The 26684-nt window shown below is 38.4% G+C and overlaps 1 protein-coding gene across 1 annotated transcript in view; it reads left to right on the top strand.

The window, feature by feature from the left end:
* ABCA12 (ATP binding cassette subfamily A member 12) overlaps positions 1 to 26684 on the top strand; it is a 189950-nt gene that overhangs the window by 60841 nt on the left and 102425 nt on the right. Inside the window, exons 3-8 of the mRNA XM_067026824.1 lie at positions 7342 to 7495; positions 17869 to 17960; positions 19975 to 20072; positions 21209 to 21217; positions 22924 to 23100; positions 24795 to 24973. Coding sequence (XP_066882925.1) covers positions 7342 to 7495; positions 17869 to 17960; positions 19975 to 20072; positions 21209 to 21217; positions 22924 to 23100; positions 24795 to 24973 — 709 coding nt within the window. The remainder of the gene's footprint in view (positions 1 to 7341; positions 7496 to 17868; positions 17961 to 19974; positions 20073 to 21208; positions 21218 to 22923; positions 23101 to 24794; positions 24974 to 26684) is intronic.

Raw genomic sequence — 26684 nt, 5'->3', positions numbered from 1 at the left:
CCATCCCCAAAGTTTTTTACGAAGTAGATCTCACATTTTCATTTCCAATAAGTTTCCAGGTGACGCTGATGCCGTTGAGCCAGGCACTGCACTTTGAGAGCTACTGCTCTAATTTTTATGTCCTGTCACCCTAATGTTGTACTGAATAAGGACATTCATGCAGAAAGGGAAAGGAAAATCAAACTTGATCCTCCTTCTAGGTAAACACAGAGGTATAGGTTGATATCATAATTCTTTACAAAGTATCTTATTGAAAATTCTTAAACTGGATCTTTTTATAATGCCAGTTTCCTTCTGAAAACGATGAAAACTAAATTTGATTTAGTTAAAGGCTTAGTTAACTGGTGGTTTACTACTAAGAATGTTTTATAGTTTGGTTTGAATCCCCTCCCTGGAATACCGCTGGACTCTTGTCAGTGTTACTGGACTGTGTCAATAATGCTGACTGCGTCCATCTTATGGGACTACCCACTTCCCGCCCATGGGTGGCTGCTGGTCCCACCTCACTGCCGATGCCTGGCACAAGCGGCTTGAAATTTTGCTTACTACCCACCCCACCTCACTCCCAGACTCTGCTGGAGTCTTCAGGCTCCAATTTCCCTGCGAAATTGCAAGTTCTTCAACAGCTTTCCTCCTGGAGATGGGTATGAATGTTGTCCTGAGTGAGAGATTTGGGGGACTCGTGATACCAAGGACTTTATTCTGCCTCACACTCCAACCCAAGACCCTGAAATCTGGTTGTTCACCTACAAGTGGTGCCATAGTTTGCACATTTATCATCTTCCTCTACATGTATCCTTAAATCTGTGCTGTGGCTGTGAACATGGGCCACCAGTTATTAGCTATAACTTTGCATGCTCCGTGCTCACTGCACAGAAGTTCTATGAAGGATAGAGAAATGTGACTCTCTTTCCAGCATCCTAGCATTTAGGAATATAAAGACAAACATAATTTTGGAGCCTGAAAGTGCCAGAGACACCTTCAAAGTAGAATGAGTTCAGTTTAAAAGTAGCAGCTCTTCAAAACATGTGATGGATGGTTGGATTCCACCATTGCTCTGAGTAGTTACTTCCTTGTACACATAACTAAGATGGGCAGAAGATTGAAAATTTCAATTTTTTTTTCACAAGAAAGCTACAGTACAGTTTAAATCTATTTCATTCTGACTTGTTAGTTCTAGAGGATTCCCAGATATTTTGACAAGTTGATGGGCATGAGAAAGTATACTGTGGATATCAAAGAAGCATGAATGACATACATGGAATACAGTAGATGCTTGATAAGTCAGTGTTATTGTTGTTGCTCTCTTGTTTCAATGAGTGTATGGTTCTTGGTTACAAAGTGATGGTAAAATAAATAATGGAGACAGTTCAGATTCTGCATGATGCTGTGTTAACTTAAACTTGTACATACTTCAACCAGTTCCTGTTTTGAATGAACCCATTGTAACAAATTAAATATCAGTTATCAAAAAAACTGCAAAACGTGGACTGTCTGTACTTTTTAAACACCATGGGATCTTATTTCTAAAGAAATTCCTTGATGAATTTTCCTGTAAAATTAGCATATCTGTTGTTAACCATAGCAAAGAATGTTGTGGGTTTAAATTCTTTCAGATTTTTCTTTAATAATTTTCAAATTGTAATTAGTGCCAGAGTAAGTAAAACTGGATGTAATGTGCCACCTCTTCCTAGGCCTTCTTCCCATGACATCTTTTCCCTTCTTTTCCTTTCTTCCTGTTGCGATATGGCTTCTCCTGAGCTGCCATCGTTTTCAGCACTGGCTTAGTCACGCCATCAGCTTGATGAGTGGTATAGAGCAAAGGGGTCACCTGTTTCTATCTGCCTTCCATTCAAACCACCCCCTGCATGTGTTTGAGATGGACTAGGAAGAAGCCCACTTGCAGACCCACACTCCGAGTTAGTGGTTCCAGGTGGAATCTGTGTAAAAGGATGACTTATCATTAATGGTGAAATTCCACTGCAGAACTATAAAGGTCTTGCTGTATGCAGTTCACTGTGGCAGAATTTTGTTATAGAGGGGTGATGTGAAATGCTAACAGGTAATTTGCTGCTCTGAGCTTATTCAAGGAATTGTACCACAGTGAAAACATTGAAGGTTCACTGCAGTTTTCACTTGTTTTTAAGAGAGACATAGGTCTCTTCTTATTTCTTTTTCATCTCTGATTGCTGTGGCTAATACTTCCAAAACTATGTTGAATAATAGTCGTGAGAGTGGGCAACCTTGTCTTATTCCTGATATTAATGGAAATGGTTTCAGTTTTTCACCACTGAGGACGATGTTGGCTATGGGTTTGTCATGTATGGCATTTATTCTGTTGAGGTAAGTTCCCTCTATGCCTACTTTCTTGAGGGTTTTTATCATAAATGGATGTTGAATTTTGTCAAAAGCTTTCTCTGCATCTATTGAGATGATCATACAGTTTTTCTCCTTCAGTTTGTTGATATGGTGTATCACATTGATTGATTTGCATATATTGAAGAATCCTTGCATTCCTGGGATAAACCCCACTTGATCATGGTGTATGATCCTTGTAATGTGCTGTTGGATTCTGTTTGCTGGTATTTTGTTGAGGACTTTTGCATTCATGTTCATCAGTGATATTGGCCTGTAATTTTCTTTTTTTGTGACATCTTTGTCTGGTTTTGGTATCAGGGTGATGGTGGCCTCACAGAATGAGTTTGGGAGTGTTCCTCCCTCTGCTATCTTTTGGAAGAGTTTGAGAAGGATAGGTGTTAGCTCTTCTCTAAATGTTTGATAGAATTCGCCTGTGAAGCCATCTGATCCCGGGCTTTTGTTTGTTGGAAGATTTTGAATCACAGTTTCAATTTCAGTGCTTGTGATTGGTCTATTCATATTTTATATTTCTTCCTGGTTCAGTGATGGAAGGTTGTGCTTTTCTAAGAATTTGTCCAGTTTTTTCAGGTTATCCATTTTATTGGCATATAGTTGCTTGTAGTAATCTCTCATGATCCTTTGTATTTCTGCAGTGTCAGTTGTTACTTCTCCTTTTTCACTTCTAATTCTATTGATTTGAGTCTTCTCCCTTTTTTTCTTGATGAATCTCACTAATGGTTTATCAGTTTTCTTATCTTCTCAAAGAACCAGTTTTTAGTTTTATTGATCTTTCCTATTGTTTCCTTCATTTCTTTCTGATCTGATCTTTATGATTTCTTTCCTTCTGTTAACTTTGGGTTTTTTTTTTCTTCTTTCTCTAATTGCTTTAGGTATAAGGTTAGGTTGTTTATTTGAGATATTTCTTGTTTCTTAAGATAGGATTGTATTGCTATAAACTTCCATCTTAGAACTGCTTTTGCTGCATCCCATAGGTTTTGGGGCGTCGTGTTTTCATTGTCATGTGTTTCTAGATATTTTTTGATTTCCTCTTTGATATCTAAAGTGATCTCTTGGTTATTAAGTAGTATATTGTTTAGTGTTTGTACTTTTTGTAGATTTTTTCCTGTAATTGATACCTAGTCTCATAGCGTTGTTCTCAGAAAAGATACTTGATATGATTTCAATTTTCTTAAATTTACCAAGGCTTGATTTGTGACCCAAGATATGATCTATCCTGGAGAATGTTCCATGAGCACTTGAGAAGAAAGTGTATTCTGTTGTTTTTGGCTGGAATGTCCTATAAATATCAATTAAGTCCATCTTGTTTAATATATCATTTGAAGCTTGTGTTTCCTTATTTATTTTCTGTTTGGATGATCTGTCCCTGTGTGAAAGTGGGGTGTAAAAGTCCCCTACTATGATTGTGTTACTGTCTATTACCCCTTTTATGGCTGTTAGCATTTGCCTTATGTATTGAGGTGCTCTTATGTTGGGTCCATAAATATTTACAATTGTTATATCTTCTTCAGGGATCGATCCCTTGATCCTTATGTAGTGTCCTTCTTTGTCTCTTGTAATAGTCTTTGTTTTAAAGTCTATTTTGTCTGATAGGAGAATTGCTACTCCAGCTTTCTTCTGATTTCCATTTGCATGGAATATCTTTTTCCATCCCCTCACTTTCAGTCTGTATGTGTCCCTAGGTCTGAAGTGGATCTCTTGTAGACAGCATATGTACGGGTCTTGTTTTTGTATCCATTCAGCTGGTCTATGTCTTTTGGTTGGAGAATTTAATCCATTTATATTTAAGGTAATTATCGATATGTATGTTCCTATTACCATTTTCTTAATTGTTTGGGGTTTGTTATTCTAGGTCTTTTCCTTCTCTTGTGTTTCCTGCCTAGAGAAATTCCTTTAGCATTTCTTGTAAAGGTGGTTTGGTGGTACTGAATTCTCTTAGCTTTTGCTTGTATGTTAAGGTTTTAATTTCTCTGTCAAATCTGAATGAGATCCTTGCTGGGTAGAGTAATCTTGGTTGTACGTTTTTCCCCTTCATCACTTTAAAGGTGTCCTGCTACTCCCTTCTGGCTTGCTGAGTTTCTGCTGAAAGATCAGCTGTTAGCCTTATGGGGATTCCCTTGTATGTTATTTGTTGTTTTTCCCTTGCTGCTTTTAATATTTTTTCTTTGTATTTAATTTTTGATAGTTTGATTAATATGTGTCTTGGCGTGTTTCTCCTTGGGTTTATCCTGTTTGGGACTCTCTGTGCTTCCTGGACTTAACCATTTCCTTTCTCATATTAGGGAAGTTTTCAACTATAATCTCTTCAAATATTTTCTCAGTCCCTTTCTTTTTCTCTTCTTCTTCTGGGACCCCTATAATTTGAATGTTGGTGCGTTTAATGTCCCAGAGGTCTCTGAGACTATCCTCAATTCTTTTCATTCTTTTTCCTTTATTCTGCTCTGCAGTAGTTATTTCCACTATTTTGTCTTCCAGGTCACTTATCTGTTCTTCTGCCTCAGTTATTCTGCTATTGATCCCTTCTGGATAATTTGTAATTTCATTTATTTTGTTGTTCATCACTTTTTGGTTTCTCTTTATTTCTTCTAGGTCCTTGTTAAATGTTTCTTGCATTTTGTCTATTCTATTTCCAAGATTTTGGATCATCTCTACTATATTAATCTGAATTCTTTTTCAGGTAGACTGCCTATTTCCTCTTCATTTGTTAGGTCTGGTGGGTTTTTGCCTTGCTGCTTCATCTGCTGTGTGTTTCTCTGTCTTCTCATTTTGCTTAACTTACTGTATTTGGAGTCTCCTTTTTGCAGGCTGCAGGTTCATAGTTCCTGTTGTTTTTGGTGTCTGCCCCCAGTGGCTAAGGTTGGTTCAGTGAGTTGTGTAGGCCTCCTGGTAGAGGGGACTATTGCCTGTTTTCTGGTGGTTGAGGCTGGATCTTGCCTTTCTGGTGGGTAGGTCCATGTCTGGTGGTGTGTTTTGGGATGTCTGTGGCCTTATTATGATTTTAGGCCGCCTCCCTGCTAATGGGTGGGGCTGTGTTCCTGTCTTGCTAGTTGTTTGGCAAAGGGTGTCCAGCACTGTAGCTTGCTGGTCATTGAGTGGAGCTGGGTCTTGGCTTTGAGACAGAGATCTCTGGGAGATGTTCGCCGTTTGATATTACGTGGATCTGGGAGGTCTCTTGTGGACCAGTGTCGTGAACTTGGCTCTCCCACCTCAGAGGCACAGCCCTGATGCCTGGCTGGAGCACCAAGAGCCTGTCATCCACACGGCTCTTAATAAAAGGGAGAAGAAAAAGAAAGAAAGAAGAGAGCACCCAAATCAAAAAACAAATCCACCATTGATAACAAGCACTAAAAACTGTACTAATAAAAACAAAAAAACACAGACCAGACAGACATTACCCTAAGACAAATGGTAAAAGCAAAGCTATACAGACAAAATCACACACAGAAACATATACATACACACTCACAAAAAGAGAAAAAGGGAAAAAAATATATATATCTTTGCTCTCAAAGTCCACCTCCTCAATTTGGGCTGATTTGTTGTCTATTCAGGTATTCCACAGATTCAGGGTACATCACAGTTGATTGTGGAGATTTAATCTGCTGCTTCTGAAGCTGCTGGGAGAGATTTCCCTTTCTCTTCTTTGTTCGCACAGCTCCTGGGGTTCAGCTTTGGATTAGGCCCCGCGTCTGCATGGAAGTCACCTGAGGGCATCTGTTCTTTGCTCAGACAGGACATTGTTAAAGGAGCAGCTGATTCGGGGGCTCTGGCTCACTCAGGCTATCGGGAGGGAGGGGTACGGAGTTCAGGGCGAGCCTGCAGTTGCAGAGCCAGGCATGACGTTGCAACAGCCTGAGTTGCACGTGTGTTGAAGTTGTCCCTGGATCATGGGACCCAGGCAGTTATGGGCTGCACAGGCTCCCAAGAGTTAAACCTGCCTTTTTGAAAGTTCATTGTCTCTGTATTCTGCAAAGGGAGGAAGCTAGTGTTTTAGTGTCAAACCTAATTGTGAAAAGATTTGTAAGTCACAGCTTGCCTTTCATCTTGACTCATGTGTATGCCATCATCATATTTTACAAAGCAAATGTTAAAGGTTACAAAACCATTAACTGTTATAATATTTGTGGCTTTAAAATTGGGGAAAATCTGCATATTAATTCACACCATTATTATTGGTTTTTAAATAGGAAGAAAATGTTGTGTGTACAGTATAATTAATTTAGCTATTATGTTAAATTTTGAGGATACCAAAGATATTTCCTGTATTTGGAAGACTGGCTGCATTTATAATGACTTTGATTACAAAAGAAGACATGTACATTCTGGGAGAAAATAGTTAATATATAGTCAAATGAAAGTAAACAAAGTCATTTGAAATAACCACCAAGGAAAAATAATCCTCCAGATTTTTTATTTTTATTTTTAAAATTTATTTATTGTTTACTTGGCCATGCCATGCGGCATGTGGGATTTTAGTTCCCTGACAAGGGATCGAACCCAAGACCCCTGCAGTGGAAGTGTGGAGTCTTAACCACTGGACTGCCAGGGAAGTCCCACTCCAGATTTTTTAATATACTACATATATTTATATATATTTTTTATAATTATGGCTATTTTGGTCATACTGTTTTGTGATCTACTCTTTTTAATAAGCAATATTACAAATATTTTCCATATTATTTGACAACATTTTTATTGGCTGCCTTGTGTTTTATTATATGGATACACTGTGATTTATTTTTAAAACACTCTGGCAAACATTCTTGCAGCTATTTCCTTAGAATAAATCCCAGGAAGAGAAATTTGTGGGGCAACAAGCATTTTAAAGTCTTTTGATACATGGGGGACCCAAGCAGTCATAATCCAGAAGATAATTTCACAAGACAGTTACTGCACTCCTTTCCCTTCCCAGGCAAACATCATAGTGATCTAATTATTGTTTGTTTGTTTGTTTTTAACTTTTAGGTTACCTTGCACCTCGAAACCTTCCTAGTACTGGCTTCTTCCCATTGCTTCAAACCCTACTCTGTGACACAGACTCTAAATGCAAAGACACACCCTATGGGCCACAAGATCTGCTTCGTAGGAAAGGAATTGATGATGCGCAATTTAAAGACAGGTAGGGACACCTCCAAGTGTGTTCAGTTGCTTTGAGAGATCAGATCTTGTTTCCTTATGAGATATCCAGGAAGCCATCCTAGGTTAGGTGTACAACTTTATTTTCTATATCTACAAATGTGATGATCTAAATATGAATGAACGAGGTGAGTATAAACTGGAATTACCATTTTTATGTGGGATTAAGCATTATCTACTTTGATGAATTACTCAAATTTTGCCTTTTGAAACTACTTACGGTTACCGGAAGATGGGGGTGGGGATAAATTGAGAAATTGGGACTCACATATAGACACTGCTATACACATAAAATAGATAACTAACAAGGACCTACTGTATAGCACAGGGAACCCTACTCAATACTCTGTGATGGCCTATAGGGGAAAAGAATCTTAAAAAAAAAAGGATGGATATACGTGTATGTATAACTGATTCACTTTGCTGCACACCTGAAACTAACACAACGTTATAAATCAATTATACTCCAATAAAAATCAAAAAAAAAAATAAAAACCTGGGTAGGCAAGGCAGTCCTTCTTAACTTGCCTCAGAGATTCTCTATCCTGCCTCAAGTTGTCAGTGACGTTGCCCTAAGACTCGATCACAGGCGTAAGATATAGGGCGATGTCAGGGATGTTATCTCCTGGAAGAATAACATATTTATCTAGCTCTATGTGGAACTTCTAGATATAACAGAAACCAGGAAATGCAAATAAGGAAATTAAAGGTCTAGAAATCAAAGTAATAGAGTTGAAAGTATTCTTAATTAAGCAGCAATCTTTAAATGAGGTTAATGTGTATGGTTTGAGAAGAAACTGAAGAATAAAGATAGGGAATCTAGACCATTTACAACCTCAGTTTTCCATCCTGAGATTTTAAACCTAAAGAGTCACCCAAGAGCCCAAGTGTCTGTAGAACTGAGAGAAACATTGTAATCTGAATTGACCATGAGATAATCCTGGTAGAGATTTTTTTAAGTGTCTCTCAAGAAAAGATTATATTTATCTATAATCAGAGATATTTGGTTCCAAAATTTTAATTTAAATTCCTTGACATGTAGCACCATTTCTCCTTTAATATTATCATCGTGATTTTGATCATCAGATAATATGGGAGATACTTTAAGAGAGTAACTAACTACAAGCTGCTTAGCATAAAATATCAACATGTCAAGAATTGTCCTGGGAAATGACTTGAGACACCTAATCATTGGGTTGCTAATTCACATTGGTTTTGTGAACCAAACAAATTCTCTACCATTTTGTTACTTGCATTCTAATGGAAAAGTAAGCAAAAAAGCAATAAAATAAATAAATAGCATAATTACTGATAATAATAAATGTACTAGCAAGAAAATAGAGCAGATTAAGAGGTAGAAACTGAAAGGTGGGAATTTAATAGGGTAGCAAAAGAAGGGCCTCTGCTAGATGGTGACATTTGGGTAGAGACCAACAAGGTCAGGGAGAAACCAACACCAGCATGTGAACATCTAGAAGATAAACTTCCAGGCAGAGAAATAGTCAGTGATCCTGAAGTGGGGACAAACCTGATCATTTAGAGGAACAGAAAGTCAGCTAATATGACTAGAACATAGTGAGGGATAATGAAAGCGATAGGGGATATAGTGAAACAATAAAAAACATGAGAGAAACAGCCTGAAGAATCAAACAGGTAAGGAAAGGGAAAGGATTTGTCTTTTGTTTTTAGTATAATGAGAAGCCACTGGAAATTTTTAAGCAGGGAAATGACATGATATATTTTCTATGAGACTAATATATTCTAGGCATATACAAGCATTACCTCAGCTAGCAACTAGTTGAGTTGTGTATCTCTGCAAGGAGACCCAAAGCTGACTAGAGCCTATGCCCCCTTGTGTAGAGATAAAGTGAATGAACATTTTATTCACTCAACCACTTCATAGACGGTCTCTGTGTCCCTACATGAGTGATGAATTAGGCAAGATTTATGCCTATGTTCTAGCGGGGTAAGGTAAATATTAAATCAACGATAGTAGGAGATAGTGCAATGAAGAGTGCCAGAGGATGCTGAAGCAAGACCCCTCCATACTCAAAGTAGAAAGAGAGCTTTCAGCTGACATAATCAGGCAAATCTTCATGGAAAAGTTGTACCTGAGATGGACATTTCGTGAGCCAAGTGATAGAGAAGATATGGGGAAAATTAATGTCCATTATTTACCAATTGGATTACAGCTCCAGCTGGGGCTCCCATCTTTGTATCTTTTTTTTTTTTCCATGAAGAACTAAGTAACAATGAGGGAAATAGTTAACAAAATCTAAGAAGTCCATAAATATACCTCTCCCCAAAGAAGTATTTTTCTATGTAATATAATAGAGAACCAAATTCATGGAGTCCCCTGAGATGAGCCATTGAGTTGGTTTTGGAACTAGGATTAAAGTTTATTTTACCCTCTGTTGGTTATTCTTCAGATAGCTGATCATGTCTCTTTTTTTTCAGTTTTATTCTAATCTCCAGGTATTTTATTGAGCTCAAGCTGTATGTTCAGTATTTTCTCTAAACTACCAAGTAATTGGAACTTAATTTGGAATATTATGTACAGTAATAAAATTGCATTAATGATATTTCCCACCATGCTATTAACTTTTATGCTTTACATAGCCATGCAATGAAACTGGGGCTTGGTTACTAGGTCAGCCGTTCCATACTAAGTAAGCCATTGCACTAAATTACTTCCCTTTGGTGAAGGAAGATTCACCAGCATAGCCTCATTAAGAAACAAAACAGTCAGGGAAAAAAAAAAATGCCATCTTTGGCTTCATCAAAAGAGGCCCACCATGTTTATTTTGCAAGACATGATCACAGTCACTACTTGCTGGTCAGTCGCCAAGTTTTTTCATGAGTTTTTGCATTGGCACCAACCTTCTGTTATTAAATTCATATTTCTCTTAAGCATTAGCTTCAGGATGAGGTGCTTTAAAAAACAATTCAACACTATACTCAGCATCAACTGTAACTAGCTGTCTGAAAGAAGAAATGATTACATTTATGATTTTTTTTTCTTTTTTTTTTTTGTGGTACGCGGGCCTCTCACTGTTGTGGCCTCTCCCGTTGCGGAGCTCAGGCTCCGGACGTGCAGGCTCAGCGGCCATGGCTCACGGGCCCAGCCGCTCCGCGGCATGTGGGATCCTCCGGGACCAGGGCACGAACCCGCGTCCCCTGCATGGGCAGGCGGACTCGTCAACCACTGTGCCACCAGGGAAGCCCCCTACATTTATGATTTTTTGGCCCTTAATGCGCGACGGATGATCCAACATCATGGGACTTACCCTTGTGGTCCTTCCTCCCTGTCCTGCCTCTAATAATACCTCAGAACAGTGGGAACCCCTGGCTGTGCCATTGCTCACACAGATGGCAAATGGCAAAGATCATCTTGCAGAGCTCACAGGGTCATTATTTGGAGAAGCAGTTCAACATTCCTGCAGCTCCTGTGAGGTATTTGCCTCTGTGGATTTACTCCCTGTCTCTGTCATGTTGACACTCATCCATGACGTATGTTTTCCAAATACATACCTCTGCTCCTATTGAATGGCTCCTACAAAACTTGAAGCATAGATAATCAGATTCTATTCAGGGAAATTTTTTAAGTGCCAAGACTTTTGTTTAATACTGAAAAATATGGATGTGTTTAGAAACTGACCTGAAGGTATTATTGGGAATATAAGGGAAGTGGAAGTAAAACAGTTATGTGTACTCATTTGACTATAAAGATGAGGTGAGACGTGTAGGTCTCACACTGTATTAATTTCAGAGTAATTATTAACCATCTAGTAATCATTTTAGTGAGTATTCATATAAAAATAAAGGTTAAAATTTCATTTATCAAAAACAAAGTGGAAGGAAGTCTTAACTGCCACACAGGCAAAATTGTTAATTCATTGAGTTAGAATGTATTGAATATGTACCACATGCTGGAGACAATGCAAGTCACTATGGATACATAGATGACTAAGGCATATCCCTATATAAACTTAAAATCTAGTGAGAGAGAGAGAGAGAGAGAGAGAATACTAAACAGGTAAATTAATCTATGACATGGTAAATGTGATGAATATTTGTTTAGTTCTCACTGTGCCCAGAAGGGCAGACAACAAGTGGTGAATAGTTACACAGACACCCTGAGACATTGTTTCTGCCTGAGGAATATGCATCTGACTGTTGCATGTATTATTGGAGTGGAAAGAGGTTTGGGTGGGGAGATGTCAGAATAGTTCTCCAGAGACCTGTGTGAGTAAGATCATTAAGGACAGATAGGGTGGTGGTTACCAGACTAGAGGAAGGTCTATTTGAGATAGGCCATAAAAAAAGAATCTCAGAACTTAATAAAGGAAAGAAATCAATGGCGGCCCTTGTAGAGTCAGTGTAGAGGAATAGGCAGGTAGCTTTGCTGCTGACTGTGATGGCAAAATGGCAAATTCCCTTGTAGCGTTGCCATACTAGTCTGCCTGTGTCAGGGCTGGGTGAAACATAATACGCACAGGGTCATCTGAAAGCTTACTGTGATATTATCTCCTCTATATTCTACATGCTTCTGATACACATCTACCCCCAAGGCATTTCCTCATCTGCCCCTCATGGTGCCTTTATTTTATTTTATTTTATTTTATTATTTTTTTTTTTTGTGGTACGCGGGCCTCACTGTTGTGGCCTCTCCCATTGCGGAGCACAGGCTCCGGACGCGCAGGCTCAGCGGCCATGGCTCACGGGCCCAGCCGCTCCGCGGCATGTGGGATCTTCCCGGACTGGGGCACGAACCCGTGTCCCCTGCATCGGCAGGCGGATTCTCAACCACTGCGCCACCAGGGAAGCCCCATGGTGCCTTTAGAAATGTATTAGCTCAGAGATACATTATATCTCCAAAGTCCCTCCAAAGAATATAAAAAATCCTAGGGCAGAGCAACATATGAAGGCATTTCTAAATCTTAACACCTTAATGATATAGATTGTTGATTGGTAGGTGAGCTACCTAGAAGAGAGGTGTATGTTGAACGTGGGCAGGCAGGGGTTGCATCTGAAGCATAGATGACCCTGAAGGAAGGAGCATCAGAATGAAATTGAAGAAAAGAATGAAAAAAATTAAATCGACTTCTTCTTGGGGGAGTCAGGAAGGACAGCCGTATCAAATCACTGAGGAGGCCTCAATGCCCTTACAACGTTCTTATTTGTACTTAAAAGTCGGTAATGAATGTCATCTGAAGCTGGAATCAGAACGGGGCCTGGAGCAGATTTCATGCCTTCTTTCCAGGTGTCACTACATACCCATATAATTATAATTCTGGGGAAAAAGGGAAAAAATATAAAAAGTTTAACTAATCCTTAAAGACAAAAAACGAATGTCAGAATTTTCTTTTTAGGATTTGCCATATGTGTCTTTCCTGGAAGCAATTCCTTTTAAAGACAGAATTACCATGGCACACATGGATGCCACCCACACAGGTAGTCTTTGCCACTCACAGGAAATACAGAGACACTCAATATAAGTGCATAAATCCTACCGTTGCAGCGATATCTATAAATGTGACATTTCCCCAATGTAACTGTTGGTAGACATGTCTGAGAAGAAGTAAAACTACTCTGAGCCTAGTTTCCCTCCTGGTATCTTAAATTTAACGTTTTGAATCCAAGATGTTTCCCTTATTAAATTCCTTTTCAAAGTAGAGCACTTTAAATACCATAGAGGCAGACTCTACCTCTTCAACATCCTAGAGGCAGGCCCTTAGCCATCTCCGTGGTACTGTACATGAGGCTGGGTCCAGTAAAAGGCAGTAAAGTGATGCCACTTGGAGATTTGACTCAGGCTTTCTTGCCTCACCCAGAAGGTTGAATTCTCTGGACTCAGGTGAGCCTACATGCTGGATTCAGGGGGCATCCAAGTTTTGTATAATGCCTTAATATACCTCCCAGAGATATCTAGTATGAGAGAGATTCCTTGAGACTTTCTTAGAGCTATTCAGAGTTCCCGAATAGGATTTTTAAATCTCCTGAGTTGGTCTTAGAGAGTGGCATTAGGGAGGAGTCATCATTGAATAAATCCACTTCTCTGTCACTGCCTAGGGCAGGGTTTCTCAATCTCAGCATTATTGCTACTTGGGATCAGATAATTCTTTGTTGTGCTGTGCACTCTAGAATGTATAGTAGCATCCCTGGCCTCTACCCACTAAATACCAGTAGCATCACTCCCATCCAGTTGTGACAACTAAATATTTCTCCAGATATTGTCAAATATCCCCTGGGAGCAGGGGAGGGAGCACAAAATTGCCCCCAGTTGAAAACCACTAGTCTAGTGGAAGTAATGAAGAAAAGGATTTTAAGGTAGCAAGAGGCCTGAATTAGGTTATGATTTTAGGATCTCGCTTTATAAGAAATGCAAATGACCACTCTAATTTAGCACCCCCAGCCATGTGTTGCCATCATTCCCCGGGCGTGTCCTTACTTAGCTATTACCATTAATGTATTATAATCCCTGTTTTTTTTATTTGACTTGCCCATTATATTACATATCATGGGAATTTAATAAATGTTAGTGAGCTTATGAATGAATATGGTGGATACAGTGTAAGATTGATTACATGTTTGTGTCTGTGGTGCCATCTCTGGTGTTTCCTCTTCCAAGGCCCTTTGCAGAACCAGGTGTGCAACAGTGGAGGCAGGGCAGGCTATTTAAAAAAAACAAAACAAAAAAGACGCTTCCTTAGCTGTCAGTTCTTCCAAGCAGTGTTCTTTATTATCTATTATTCAGTGCTGTTTGCCATGTGCTAAACCTCCTACCATCTGCCAACACAGTGCACTGTAAATAGACTCTTCTCAAGCATCTTACAGTCTGTGGAGAAAATTGATCATTACTTCGAATGGAAAATTCCTCTTATGAGTAAACTGATAAAGAAATTAAATAATAAAATGAAGAAAGGGTTACAAAATTCTGGGTAAGGTACTTTCTCTCTTCCCACCTCACCAGCCAGTGCTCGCTGGTTCCAGATGATGAATGATAAGGGTGCATCCATTTGGTGTCCAGAGATCTTGAAGGTTCTAGTATTGTAAGATGACGTGGGGAGTATAGATACATAAGTATGGGGCTTCAGCTCCATACTGATGGTGAAGGCTGTGTCTTTGTACCATCTTCTTTGTGGGCACTTTGACAGTTAATATTGGTGAGTGCCTATGATGACAGGGCCCAGAGAGGCACTTGTTAAGGACATCTCACATAGTACTCGCAACAGCCTTGCAAGATAGATGCATCATTACTAATTTTCAGATGAGGCTGAAATTTTTTAGGAAGAGGCAGAGCTGGGATTCAGAAGATGTCCGACAACTCCGAAGTTCTTTCTTCTACACCCCAGCAACACTGTCTCTTTTTATTTAATCAGCCATCCGATCCTTTGGCTCAGTACTGTGCTAGGTGTTTCAAATAAAAAGAGCATCATCATGGTGCCTACTTCCAAAGATGTCACAGCCTAAAATGGAAAAGTGGTAGGAATAGGTACACAGACAAACATAATACACTTAAAATTTATATAAAGTAAGTATGTACAAAGTACTTAAATTGTGTAAAACGATGGAATATATACTGGTTCTCATTCATCACTCTAAGAAGCATAGAGTTCTCTGTCTGTAAGTGTGGTCAAGCTAATTAGAGATTACACTTAACTCAGTAAGACTGGAGACCTTCCTGTCCTCCTTCAGTAATTTAATAGGGAGTCAACAGAACTAATTACCTTTGCTTGGGGGAGGTAAGCTGTATTTCAACTTAGAGCCTTAATTCATCTTTTTACCCACAGTGCTTTCTGTTGCACATTTATTTTGTGGTTTCCATTTTTTTTTTTTTTTTTTTTTTTTTGCGGTATGCGGGCCTCTCACTGCTGTGGCCTCTCCCGTTGCGGAGCACAGGCTCCGGACGCGCAGGCCTAGCGGCCATGGCTCACGGGCTTAGTTACTCCGCGGCATGTGGGATCTTCCCGGACCAGGGCACGAACCCGTGTCCCCTGCATCGGCAGGCGGATTCTCAACCACTGCGCCACCAGGGAAGCCCTGTGGTTTCCATTTTAAGAGTGGACAGACAACAGTTACGTTGAGCAGTGACAGACACATGCCATCACACTACACATTGTAAGTGCAAAGCAAAACCGGGGAAAATTTGCAGCAAGATGACCAGCAAAGTACGTGTGAGATCGCATGCTCTCTCCCTGACAAAAGGCCGTGCCTAAAAGGAGATGAACCGCCTCCCCACTCCTGTAATGTGGGATTCGCAGGCGTCCGTGTAGTTGTGGGCACTTCCTGGTCAAGGACGGGTCCTGTTACAAAAGAGGCCTCCAGAGTTCCTTGTCTGGAAGAGCCATTTTCTGTTGAGCAAGTTCAAACCTGTTGAGCCAGCAGCTTGCTGGGAAGGGGATGAACTTGTCTTTGGCACTGAAAGAATATTTGAAGGAATAGTTTTCGGGCTCTTATCTGAACGTGGGAAAATGGGCAAGGTGTCCCCTGTAGAGTTGATGCAGCTTTTGCTTCTCCACGCTCACACTTTCTTAATTTCCCATCGCCTCTCTTGTTTCTCCCCCACTCCCATTTATTTTTCAGTCTCTGTTTTCTCTTGCTCCTTCTTTCTTCTTTTGGATGTCTGTCACTCTCCTTTTGGTATTTGTTGCTGTCCCTATTCCTTAAAAATTTTATGAAGGCAGTTTTTCCCTTTATTTTCAAAATGTGTTGATATTCAGTAGTGTTTCTTACGGTATTTCAAGCTGAACTAAAAAAATGTCAAGAAAAAGAAAAGTGAACCTGACTTTCTCCAACTTTCTAAAACTTCTGTTTGAGAGCAGGGAAAAGGTTCAGGTCAGTTCTTATTTTTATCTGAACAGTTTTCCCATCCAAATAGCATAAGGAATGTAAGAAGATTTAGGGGAATACAGTCATGGTCATGAATAATTCAAATATACATTAAGAATGCAGAACTTTTGGAGCAGCCAGTACATTTTATAGAGAATATTGGAAGAACACTAGAGAATGAAAACAAATATCACCCCTTCTTATCATTTTTATTAAAAGGACATGCTGGGGGGCTTCCCTGGTGGCGCAGTGGTTGAGAATCCGCCTGCCGAGGCAGGGGACACGGGTTCGTGCCCTGGTCCGGGAAGATCCCACATGCCGCGGAGCGGCTGGGCCCGTGAGCCATGGCCGCTGAGCCTGCGCGTCGGGAGCCTGTGCTCCGCAACGGGAGAGGCCACAACAGTGAGAGGCCCGCGTACCGCAAATAAATAAATAAATAAATAAAAGGACATGCTGGGGAAAAAAAAACAGATTTTTTTTTTTTCCCCAATTATAAATCATAAAGTATCCTGGAACCAGGACTCAGATCTTGTTTCTAAAAAGGGAAGTCAGATCGAGCCACAGTAGCAAGCAGAGCTTCTTGCTTTTCCACTGTTATCTTTTTGTATCCATTCTTACGTACCGTAAGTAAGCTTTTTATACACAATCAGACAAAATTCAGATTATCCATTTCAGACATCTGGACTTACTTCACTCTTGAAATAGATATATTTATTTTAGACACTTACTTTAGGTATATCAAGTTTTCAAGAAAATATGATTATTTCCATTTTAATAATAATAAACTAAACAGGAAGCGATTTCTTAAAAAGAGGGTTACTGAATCGTGGAGTGGTCCAATAATATTTTCTTCCAAAAGCTGGGGTGATCATGTCGTACAGGGATTCCTGGCACCACATGCTATCAGTACAGCCTTGATACATTCAGTACAATTAAAACCCTGAGTCCATCATTATTTCTGTAACACCTGGTGCCGCCTCTCATGACACCAACCACAGTGCCTGACACAGACTAGATATTCAATAAATGTGTGTCCTTCTTCTTTGAATCGGTCTTGCAAGTATTCACCTTTGACAGTCTTCAAAATGCCATCTGTAATTTAACATAGAAAACTTCTTTTTCTTTCCTGGTTGAAAAATAAGCAGACCTTGATTTCAGTCTCTGAAGCACCCTTTGACTACCATCTATTTGGGATCCACCATCTTTTTAAAAGAAAAAATATGTATCATAGATATTTTCAGTATTTAGCTCTAAAGTCCTTTTTTCTTTCTATAAGAGTGAAGTAAAAAGTAAGTATTTTAAACCTTATCTAGGCCATTTTCTCTGAGTAAAAATGTACCTTGCAGAAGCCCTTATATATTCATTGGTATATAGTTAGGTGAGTTTTGTCATTAAAATCCTAGAAAGTAGATTAAAAATTTGAAAGTCCTAGGAGAGCCCTGGAATGCACCACATAATACAGTGCTGTAACTAACTGAAATTAATGTGAGTGAAGTTATAGAGTTCTTGCTTTTTCTTCTCTAGTGAAATTCTGAGAAAGTCATCCAACCTGGAGAAGGACAGCAATTTATCACTCCAGAGCACTGAAGTTCCAGAAAAAAGGCACACATCACTGGGTAAGCTATCCTCTTCTGCCCAGTTTAGAACAGGCCTTTTGGAACAACCAGTAAAGGTCTAATCTTTAAGAGTTATACTTTTAACTTTTCAAACAAAGATGGAATGCCTAGAATATCCCTAAGAGATCTAAATATTCCTTATGGCTGCCTGAGTGTGCTGGTGCAGTTATGCAAAGGTCTTGAGAATTATTGGAAATTAAGTTCTTACTGAAGTGCTCTCTAGGAGCAAAACCCCAAATGGTACTAGTATAATGTTGAGAATTACACGCTTTCCCAGAATTGACTAGGGACTCTTCAGTTGCCTGCAATTAGATGACACTGGGATGGTTAGAATGCCCATCAATAAAAAAACTGTTGGATAGAATCTCAGAGATTTGTCCAAACGTTACATTTTACAGATGAGGAATATGAGGCCCAACAAGGGTAAGCACCTTCCCTGCCCCAGACATCCAGCTGACCTGGTACTAGAGCAACTGCCAAGATGGGACTCTTCTAGCTATAGTCTTCCTCCTCCCGTTCTACCACTCAGCATCACAGTCGTTCATTCACAAGTGCGTGTGTACTTCTTTCATTCACAGCTGGGCCAGCGGCCCTGAGACAGTAATGTGCAGAACACCCACAGGCTGAGCTTCCTGAACCTTACGTGCAGGTGCTTTTGCTGCAGATGGACTTGAGAGACACTCATGAGAAGCCACGAATTGAGAGTAAACTCTCAAAACAGCAGGACTGTTTTATATTCATTAGCAAATACTTATTGGGTGCCTGCTATCGTGTAGGCACTGTCTTAGGTACTGAAGATACATTCGTGAACAAAACAAAGATTCCCGTATGTCAGAATATGATTGGTGATCTGGGGGGAAAAAGGAGTACCTTTAAAAATGCCATGCGATATTTAAGATTCTATGGTATTAACGTTCCAATACAAGTTGATGGACCAAATGAAAAAAAGTCCTTTGTTATTGTAGTAGGAATATTGGTGGTGAATGGTTTTGAGGAGTTAATGTGCTGTTGTGAATGATCTCTGTGTGTTTGGCTGAGTAGGTTAAAGCCCAGTAGAAATAAGATCATACTGTTGTGGTCCAGTAAGCTTTGCTTTGCTCAGTAGCCACAGATTATGTTTCTTAGCCTGGCCAGTCATCTCACAAATGTATCGCTTTGGTCTAGAGGAATCAGTTGGTAAGTTCTTCAGCCCGGTGAGCATTTTAACAAAGCCTAGGCCCCACTGATGTTAGGTCGCTGTATCTTTGAACATGACGATTCTTTGTTGTGAGGATAATCAAGTACTTCTGTACACAATTTATAAAAGTGAACACGCTGGCTTAGTGCACATCCATGCTATAGATCTGAACAAACTCTTCCAGCTAATGCGCCTAACCAGGGACACTGTGCCACATTATAAATAGTACTGGATGAGGCCACTTTGGGAATTACTTAACCAGCATGTACTGTAGTCTGGACTAATTGCTTCCTCCCATTTATTTGATCTGAAATACCATTCTAAAACCACTTTGGGAAGGAGAGAATTTATGATCCTAAGCAGATTTTAGCCTCCCAATTGAATAATTAAAAAAAAAAACCACCACCATTATCACCAGATGTGCATTGGCAGATCCTTTGAACAGATGTTGGGTCTGATGTATCTGTGGAGCTAGTGGAGGCACCTCAAATCCTCTAGGCCTGAACAGAAATGATTCAGTTTATTAGGCAATAATATTGGTGATAAAGTTTAACGATATAAACTGGAATGAAAGCAAATGACATCCAGAAATGATTGGAAAAAAACCCAAAGCAGACCAAAACCATCACAGTTTTATGTGAAAGGAAAAACTGATGGACTTTGCCATTTTGCCAATATGAAACTTTCATGGAAGATGCATATTTGAGCATATTCTTGCTGTGGAGTATATGAGAGCGTAAGTGATATTTATGGATTCTTATGTGAACCTGCCCGTGTGTGTGTGTGTGTGTGTGTGTGTGTGTGTAGTATGCTAATATCTTCTTTCTTTTACAACAGCCACAGTATTTCCTAGTCCAAGTTCTGATTTGGAAAGTAATGGAACAGATACTTTCAATGGTAGTCAAGTGCTTGCCTGGATCCTTAGTTTGGAAAAGGTAATTTCACTCAGTTTTGTATGGACTCATAATAAAAAGCAGGTAAACAAATGCCTCTTAGATTGATAGAGGAATCTTCCAAATAGGAAGAGTATTCCCATTTGGAGTAATATCTCTGGGAGATTCTTTTCTTGGGAGCTCTTTCATAAAAAGCTTAATTTTGAGCCAGTCTAAATTCCTTAAGGTCTTGGATATTTATTTCCCTGTTAAGTCCCTTAACTGAACTTAAGATTTTCATTTAGTAAAAAACAGGGTGGCGTTACACGTGATCTTTTAATTTCCTGAAGCAGGAAAGAAAAAATGCTGTATGAAAGCAGATGAAGCTTTAACACCCATCAGACTTGCTGCCTCATCTATACTAATGCTTTTGGAAAAATTAGAGCTATAAAAAATATCTCCCCAAAGTAATAAAATCCCTTTCCTTAGCATGGTTTAAAGCACTTACCTATGGATTTCCGTCTGTTTACCAGTCTTCCACTTTAAGATTCCAGATTGCAGGATGATAAACATCATTTCTATCAGAGGTGTAAACTGGCAACCTATGAGCTATACGTGTATGTGTGCACATGTACAAGGATTTTGAGAAATTGAATTTGAATACCTTTAGGCAGAAGAGGTACTCTTCTGTCAGCTGCAATCCCCACTTTTCCTTATTGTCTTTTATCCAACCAGATTCATACATTTAAGTTATTTGGCTGGCCCATGGGCATGTGAATCCTGCTTTACATGATCTTCAGAAATTAAGAGGAGATCATTTTTAATATTTTGCCATGGAGAGACTACTACTCTCTCTCTGTCTCTCTCTAACTATCTATCACACACACACACACACACACATAAGAATTTTTAATAATATATCCATGTCTTATGTAGTAGACATTTCTTCCATCTGAAACATAGGGACATAACTGGTCTTTATCATATTCCTGTGACTATAACCACTGCTGCTTAATATGTGTCTATTAGTTCCCCTTGAATTAACATTCTGTATAACTGAGGCATCTTGATAAACTTGTTTATGTCAATAAGCCAAAGAACAACACAAAAATGTTAGTCAGGAAAAGGCACCATAGCTATCAAGGCAATTCTGCCAGTGCTGGTTGAAATATAAGACTTCCAGGGTCAGTCCAGTCTAGATTTTGAAAGTCTAGTTTATTTAATAGTTGAGGTACCTAAAGCACCCTGTGTAGCTGAGGAAGCCCCACCATGTGCCCACGTAATTCCAGTATAAAGCCTCCACAAATCATGCGAGGGTGCAAACTAGGTAAAGTTATTTTATTCCATTCTATTTCTTCTATATTGCTTCCTAGAAGCAAACAGACTTGCATTGTATCCGTTAAATTCTTTACTAGCTAGAATAGCAGTGCTGTTCTCAAAAATAACCACTTTATTGTATTGAAACTCCCAGGTTCTCTTTCTCATACGGAATAAAATTTCAGAATTTTGTGAGGCAGCACAGAGTCATGTATCCGATGGAGATAAGTCAAAAATGAATTTTCTGGGCTTCCCTGGTGGCGCAGTGGTTGAGAGTCTGCCTGCCGACACAGGGGACGCGGGTTCGTGCCCCGGTCCGGGAAGATCCCACGTGCCGCGGAGCGGCTAGGCCCGTGAGCCATGGCCGCTGAGCCTGCGCGTCCGGAGCCTGTGCTCTGCAACGGGAGAGGCCACAACAGTGAGAGGCCCGCGTACCAAAAAAAAAAAAAGAATTTTCTATGTATAGATACATATTTTCAGACTGGTTGGGGCAGAAAAGGGATGTAAAAATTAGGATCACACATTGATGCCTCTGTCAGCAATCTCTCTGATTCCTTTTTCTTTCTGTTTACTGCTTTCTGCAACCCTTGCGAGAATAAGTAGAGAAATCATTCTGGGGTGAGTTTATATGTGATGTTAAGAAAGAGATGAGGATGAATGACTAGAAGACCTGGCACTTAGAGTATCTCCTGGAATAAGTGGAGCCTGTCTTGTTTCATTACATTTAGAAGTTGAATCACTGGAAGGTAGAGTGTAGATTTTGTGATATAAAGGGAGGATGAAGTTAGCTAGCCCTCACCTCACAGGTTATAATAATTAATTACTAGGAAGGATGCATTAAATATTGCAGCTAACTGTAATTGGCTCTATAAATATCTAAACAACTTAATGGTGAATGTGATCAATATTATAGCTGAAAATAGTGCTGCATCTGTTAACTGGTCTGTACTGTGAAATATATGGGGGACTTCCGTTATGAAAAAGCTTTCCAATTATTGCCTTTGATAATTATATGCTTGTATGTATTTTCATATATGTGTTTTCTTTTTTATTTATATGCATAATTCTTAAATGAAATAATCGCTTTGCAAATGAAACATAATCCATGTTTTTCCACTTCTCTAAACAAACACTGTTGGTCTTGAGACTAGATTCTGAAGCTCTTCCTTTTTGGAATTCTTCCAAAGATCCTGGCCAATTTCCCACGAAGTGTCACAAATTATTAGGACACCTAAGTCTCTGCTGTCAAATGTCCAGGAAAAGCTTAAGATTTTTAAGCCTAAAGATTTTTGTGAGACAAGATCTAGTACATTTAGGTTGTCTAGTCAGAGACAGGAAATGTGTTCAGTTAAAAAAAATCATATGCAACTCTTTTAAATCATAAAGATGACAAGAGTTCCCACACTCACACATTCTCTCAGTGACTTTTCATGGGTAAACCCACTGTATTTTAGTGTTAATTTAACAGTTGCTATAATGCAGGACCTTAAAATGGCTATTATGTAGACAGGTCAGTTTCCTTGATGACTAGGACATGTTAATATCTATATTTACTAACATTATTATACCACTCGTCTCACACACATTGCTTTTACAGCAAAATTCGACTTCAGAAGATATACGAAGAGAACTGTGTGAGAGCTATCCAAGATATACTGCTGATTATGCCTTCTCTTGGACCACTCTAGGGAAAAATGTTTTTAACATATTTTGCCTGTCCAACATGACCCTTTTAGAGTCTTCTCTCCAAGAACTAACAAACCAGTTCTCTCAGGTGAGTGTAAATATTTTAACATGATCAAGATCTCATAAACAATAGAAGGAAGTGTATTGTTTCCATTGTCATATACACAAAGTGACTCAAAATGAATCAAAGAGCAAATGCGTAGCCCACATGGACTAGGAAATGCTGACTGAAATGTTGGCTCACCTTTGGCATGAATTCCTCACACAGAGATTCACATACAATGTCTAATTCTAAGTAATATGTCTATATGCTATTTAAATGTGCAGGATTGAAATTATGTTAATGTTGAACCAAAAATATTGCATTATGGTTAATGTGGAGACATCTTCGTAGATGAAATTTGACTTTGCTCTATGGTGAATGAAGATTGACTGTTTTCTCTGAGATATTTTATTTAAGTGAGATTACTCAGGATACAATATAAGTTTAATAATTAAACTGTCAGAGCCTTATAACTCTCAGAAGTTAGAATAATGGATAATCTTTAAAGTGTTTCTTCTAAGGTCAAACCCAATTTAAAAATTTGATTTTTTAATGAAATAATATAATCCCTCTTTCCTAAATATTATATATTAAAACTAAGAACTTTATAATATGGAGTGCTAATGACCATTTTCATATGCTAGTCTTAAATTAAGATGTGAAAATAAGACACTGATAATCTTCTTTTAATGAAACTCCACATACAATGAAAGTTCACAACAATATTCAGAATCCTCTCAAAATTTTCTAAACAGGAATAAATGAAACATGTCCACATCTAACATTTTTCCCCTTGATTCTCTGAATTTTATTGTAAGTAAGTGCAGAATGCTTAAATTACTCTTCAGTAATCTGAGTTTTCCAAATGAAGTAGATTAGAGACACTGTTATAGTAACCCCAATCCAATGTAGAGCACTTAAAATTGTATCTCAACAAACTCAGCAGTCATGTAGAATGTGTAGTTAAGAATATGTTGTTCAGAATCACATTTTCAGCGTGAAAGACCTTGAATTAAGACAGAACAAAAGCCTGACTTTACTAGTATGAATGAGCTTATTAAGAAGATTGTTTTGGGTGGGAATATAATGAAGATATTAGCTGGGTCCTGTGATTCAGAGCAAAAGTACAGGTCATGGTTTTCATTTATTTGTTTGCTTATAGTAGAAGATATGATTATTACATAGGCTATTCCCTGTAAATCATTATTATAACTGTAGTTCCTTGTATTCCAGCAGAACTTTGGAAATATTTTAAGTATGTATAATTGTAATAGTAGAAATTTTCATATGTTTGTATGTATACATATTCACACACATATAAAATACATAAATTTTAAGGGTTTTCTATGCAAATAATAAATAAGATTTATTAATGGATATAGAGAAGATACGTCTGCAGATCCTAAAGAAAAACAAAAATATTACTCTGAAGCTAATTTTATTTTAAGAAATTAATTTTAATTTCCCAAACACAATTTAAAATATTTTATATAAAGAGTTTTGTTAACCAAACATTAAGTATGCCAATTTCTGGAACTATAGGAAAGAATCTAATTATGTGTAAGAACATTTGAAATGGTTATAGTTTTTCCACGTAAAAGATGACTTCAAACTGAATGAAAATCTGAAAGAATTACTTATATGAAAATCTAAACTTTTAATGTTTTCAAAGGCAGTTAGCCATGTGGTTACAGATATTGAAGTCTCATTTCGCCCTGTTTGTGGTTTTATTTTTTAAGCTATCAAGTGATCCCAATAACCAGAAGACAGTGTTTCAGGAAATGGTCAAAGTGCTGTCCTTTTTCTCACAAGTGCAAGAGCAGACAGCTGTGTGGCAGCTTCTCTCCAGTTTTCCAAATGTGTTCCAGAATGACGTGACACTAAGCAATCTATTTGATGTTCTTCGAAGTGCAAACAGGTAAGAAAAAGTAAGAATTAAGGGGAATGTTACTGTTCATAAAGAAGTCTTTTTTTTTTTTTTTTAATATTACCTTTAGGGTCACTGGTAGGTAGGTAATTTAAACACAGCAGATAATCCTTCAGCACCTTATTGCAGATTTTGGCAACGAAAGTAAGTGTATTAAGCAAAGGAGAAACACACATTGTGGTCGTCAGGTTTATTGACAGGTTTTTGGGGAAACAAGGAGGAACACTAATCATAACATCTATAGTGTCAGTTGGTATCCCAGAACTTCTGAGAAAGATGGCAGAGCAGGACCAATGGTAGGTTGGAATCTTGGCTCAGGCTCACTCAGGGACAACCAGGGCTCTGTGCATCTAGTATTTTAACTGTTCAAGAAGAAAATATTTCATTGGGTTTTGGTTGGTACTACACAGTAAAAAACAACCCTATTGGCTAGAGTTTACACCAAGCCACCCCAAGGGGGTTGGCCTCCCTCAGGTGCAGCCAGCTTAAGCCTGCATGTTGGGTTGGCTTTATCTGACACATATGACACAAAGGTTTGAAAAATTTTGCAGAAGAAACCCTTTTAAAACCTGCATTCCTCATAAAAGCGATCTGAGCATGGCCAGCATTCAGAGTTTGATGGACACATACTTAGGTTTTGGCTGTCTAGCTAATTTGGAAATGTGCACTAAACAAAACAACACCAACTGCATTAACAACTAGCAATTACTGACTGCCTGTTACATGCCAGACACTTTCCTGGACCCTTTATATATATCACATTGAAACTTACAACAGAACTATTATTTATGTTCTAAGTGAGATAACAGAAGGTTATAAAAATTAAATATTTGAGGATCATGCAGCTAGGAGGGTTTGAACCTGGGTTTTTGAACTCCAGAACCCAGACTGCCTCTCTAATATGTCACTAAGAGCACAGTGGATTCCATCGCTAATGTCTGAAGCACCAGAAGAGTTTTCTCATCTTCTCTGGTAAGCTTCCAAGAGTTTATATTTGTTCAAAGACATTATATAATAAGCCCTCATGTTGTTGCATTAATTTCATTTGATTCTCACAACAGTGCTTTGAGATTGAGACTACAGATATCCCCATTTTATAAAAGAGGAAACACACACTAGTTTTTTAAAGTTAAATCTTCTTTACTATTATTATTAAACTAACAGTATCACTAAAATCTGTAAATTCTTCACAAATGACTGTATTTTATCATCAAATCATTGGTTTATCTTACTCTTTGTTGATCAAGTAATATGGAAAAATAAACCCCATAAAAAGGTTTCGAGGTTATTTATACCAGCAATTTTGCAAAGTTGTAAGTTGTTATATAGTTCAGTCACCAAAACCAGGTTATATAATGTTAAGATTATGACAGAGTTAGCAAAAATGAGTAATCTCAAAAGTCAAGAATTGTATATGAAAAAACATACATGATATTCACCATTTATGAGGAAGAAGTTGTGCTGAGATATGAATCACAGAAACTCCTTTTTAAATTACCTTTACATATAAGGAGACTTGTTTTGGATAACTTCCATTTGTATATGATGAAAAGGACAGAAAAACAAAATCAGTGAAGTGAAATAAAAGTATTTTGATCAATAGTTTAAAGGATTTCAGAGAGGACAATGGTCAGGTGTCATTTTTAAGTCACATTTTGTTAGAAAAAGATGAATTAAGTCTTCTGACATTTTTATTAATATA

This window comes from Kogia breviceps, chromosome 2 (assembly GCF_026419965.1).
Source record: "Kogia breviceps isolate mKogBre1 chromosome 2, mKogBre1 haplotype 1, whole genome shotgun sequence".
In the NCBI taxonomy this organism is placed as follows: domain Eukaryota; kingdom Metazoa; phylum Chordata; class Mammalia; order Artiodactyla; family Physeteridae; genus Kogia; species Kogia breviceps.
Note: the sequence above shows the minus strand (reverse complement) of the source record. Positions and strands in the feature narration are given on the sequence as shown.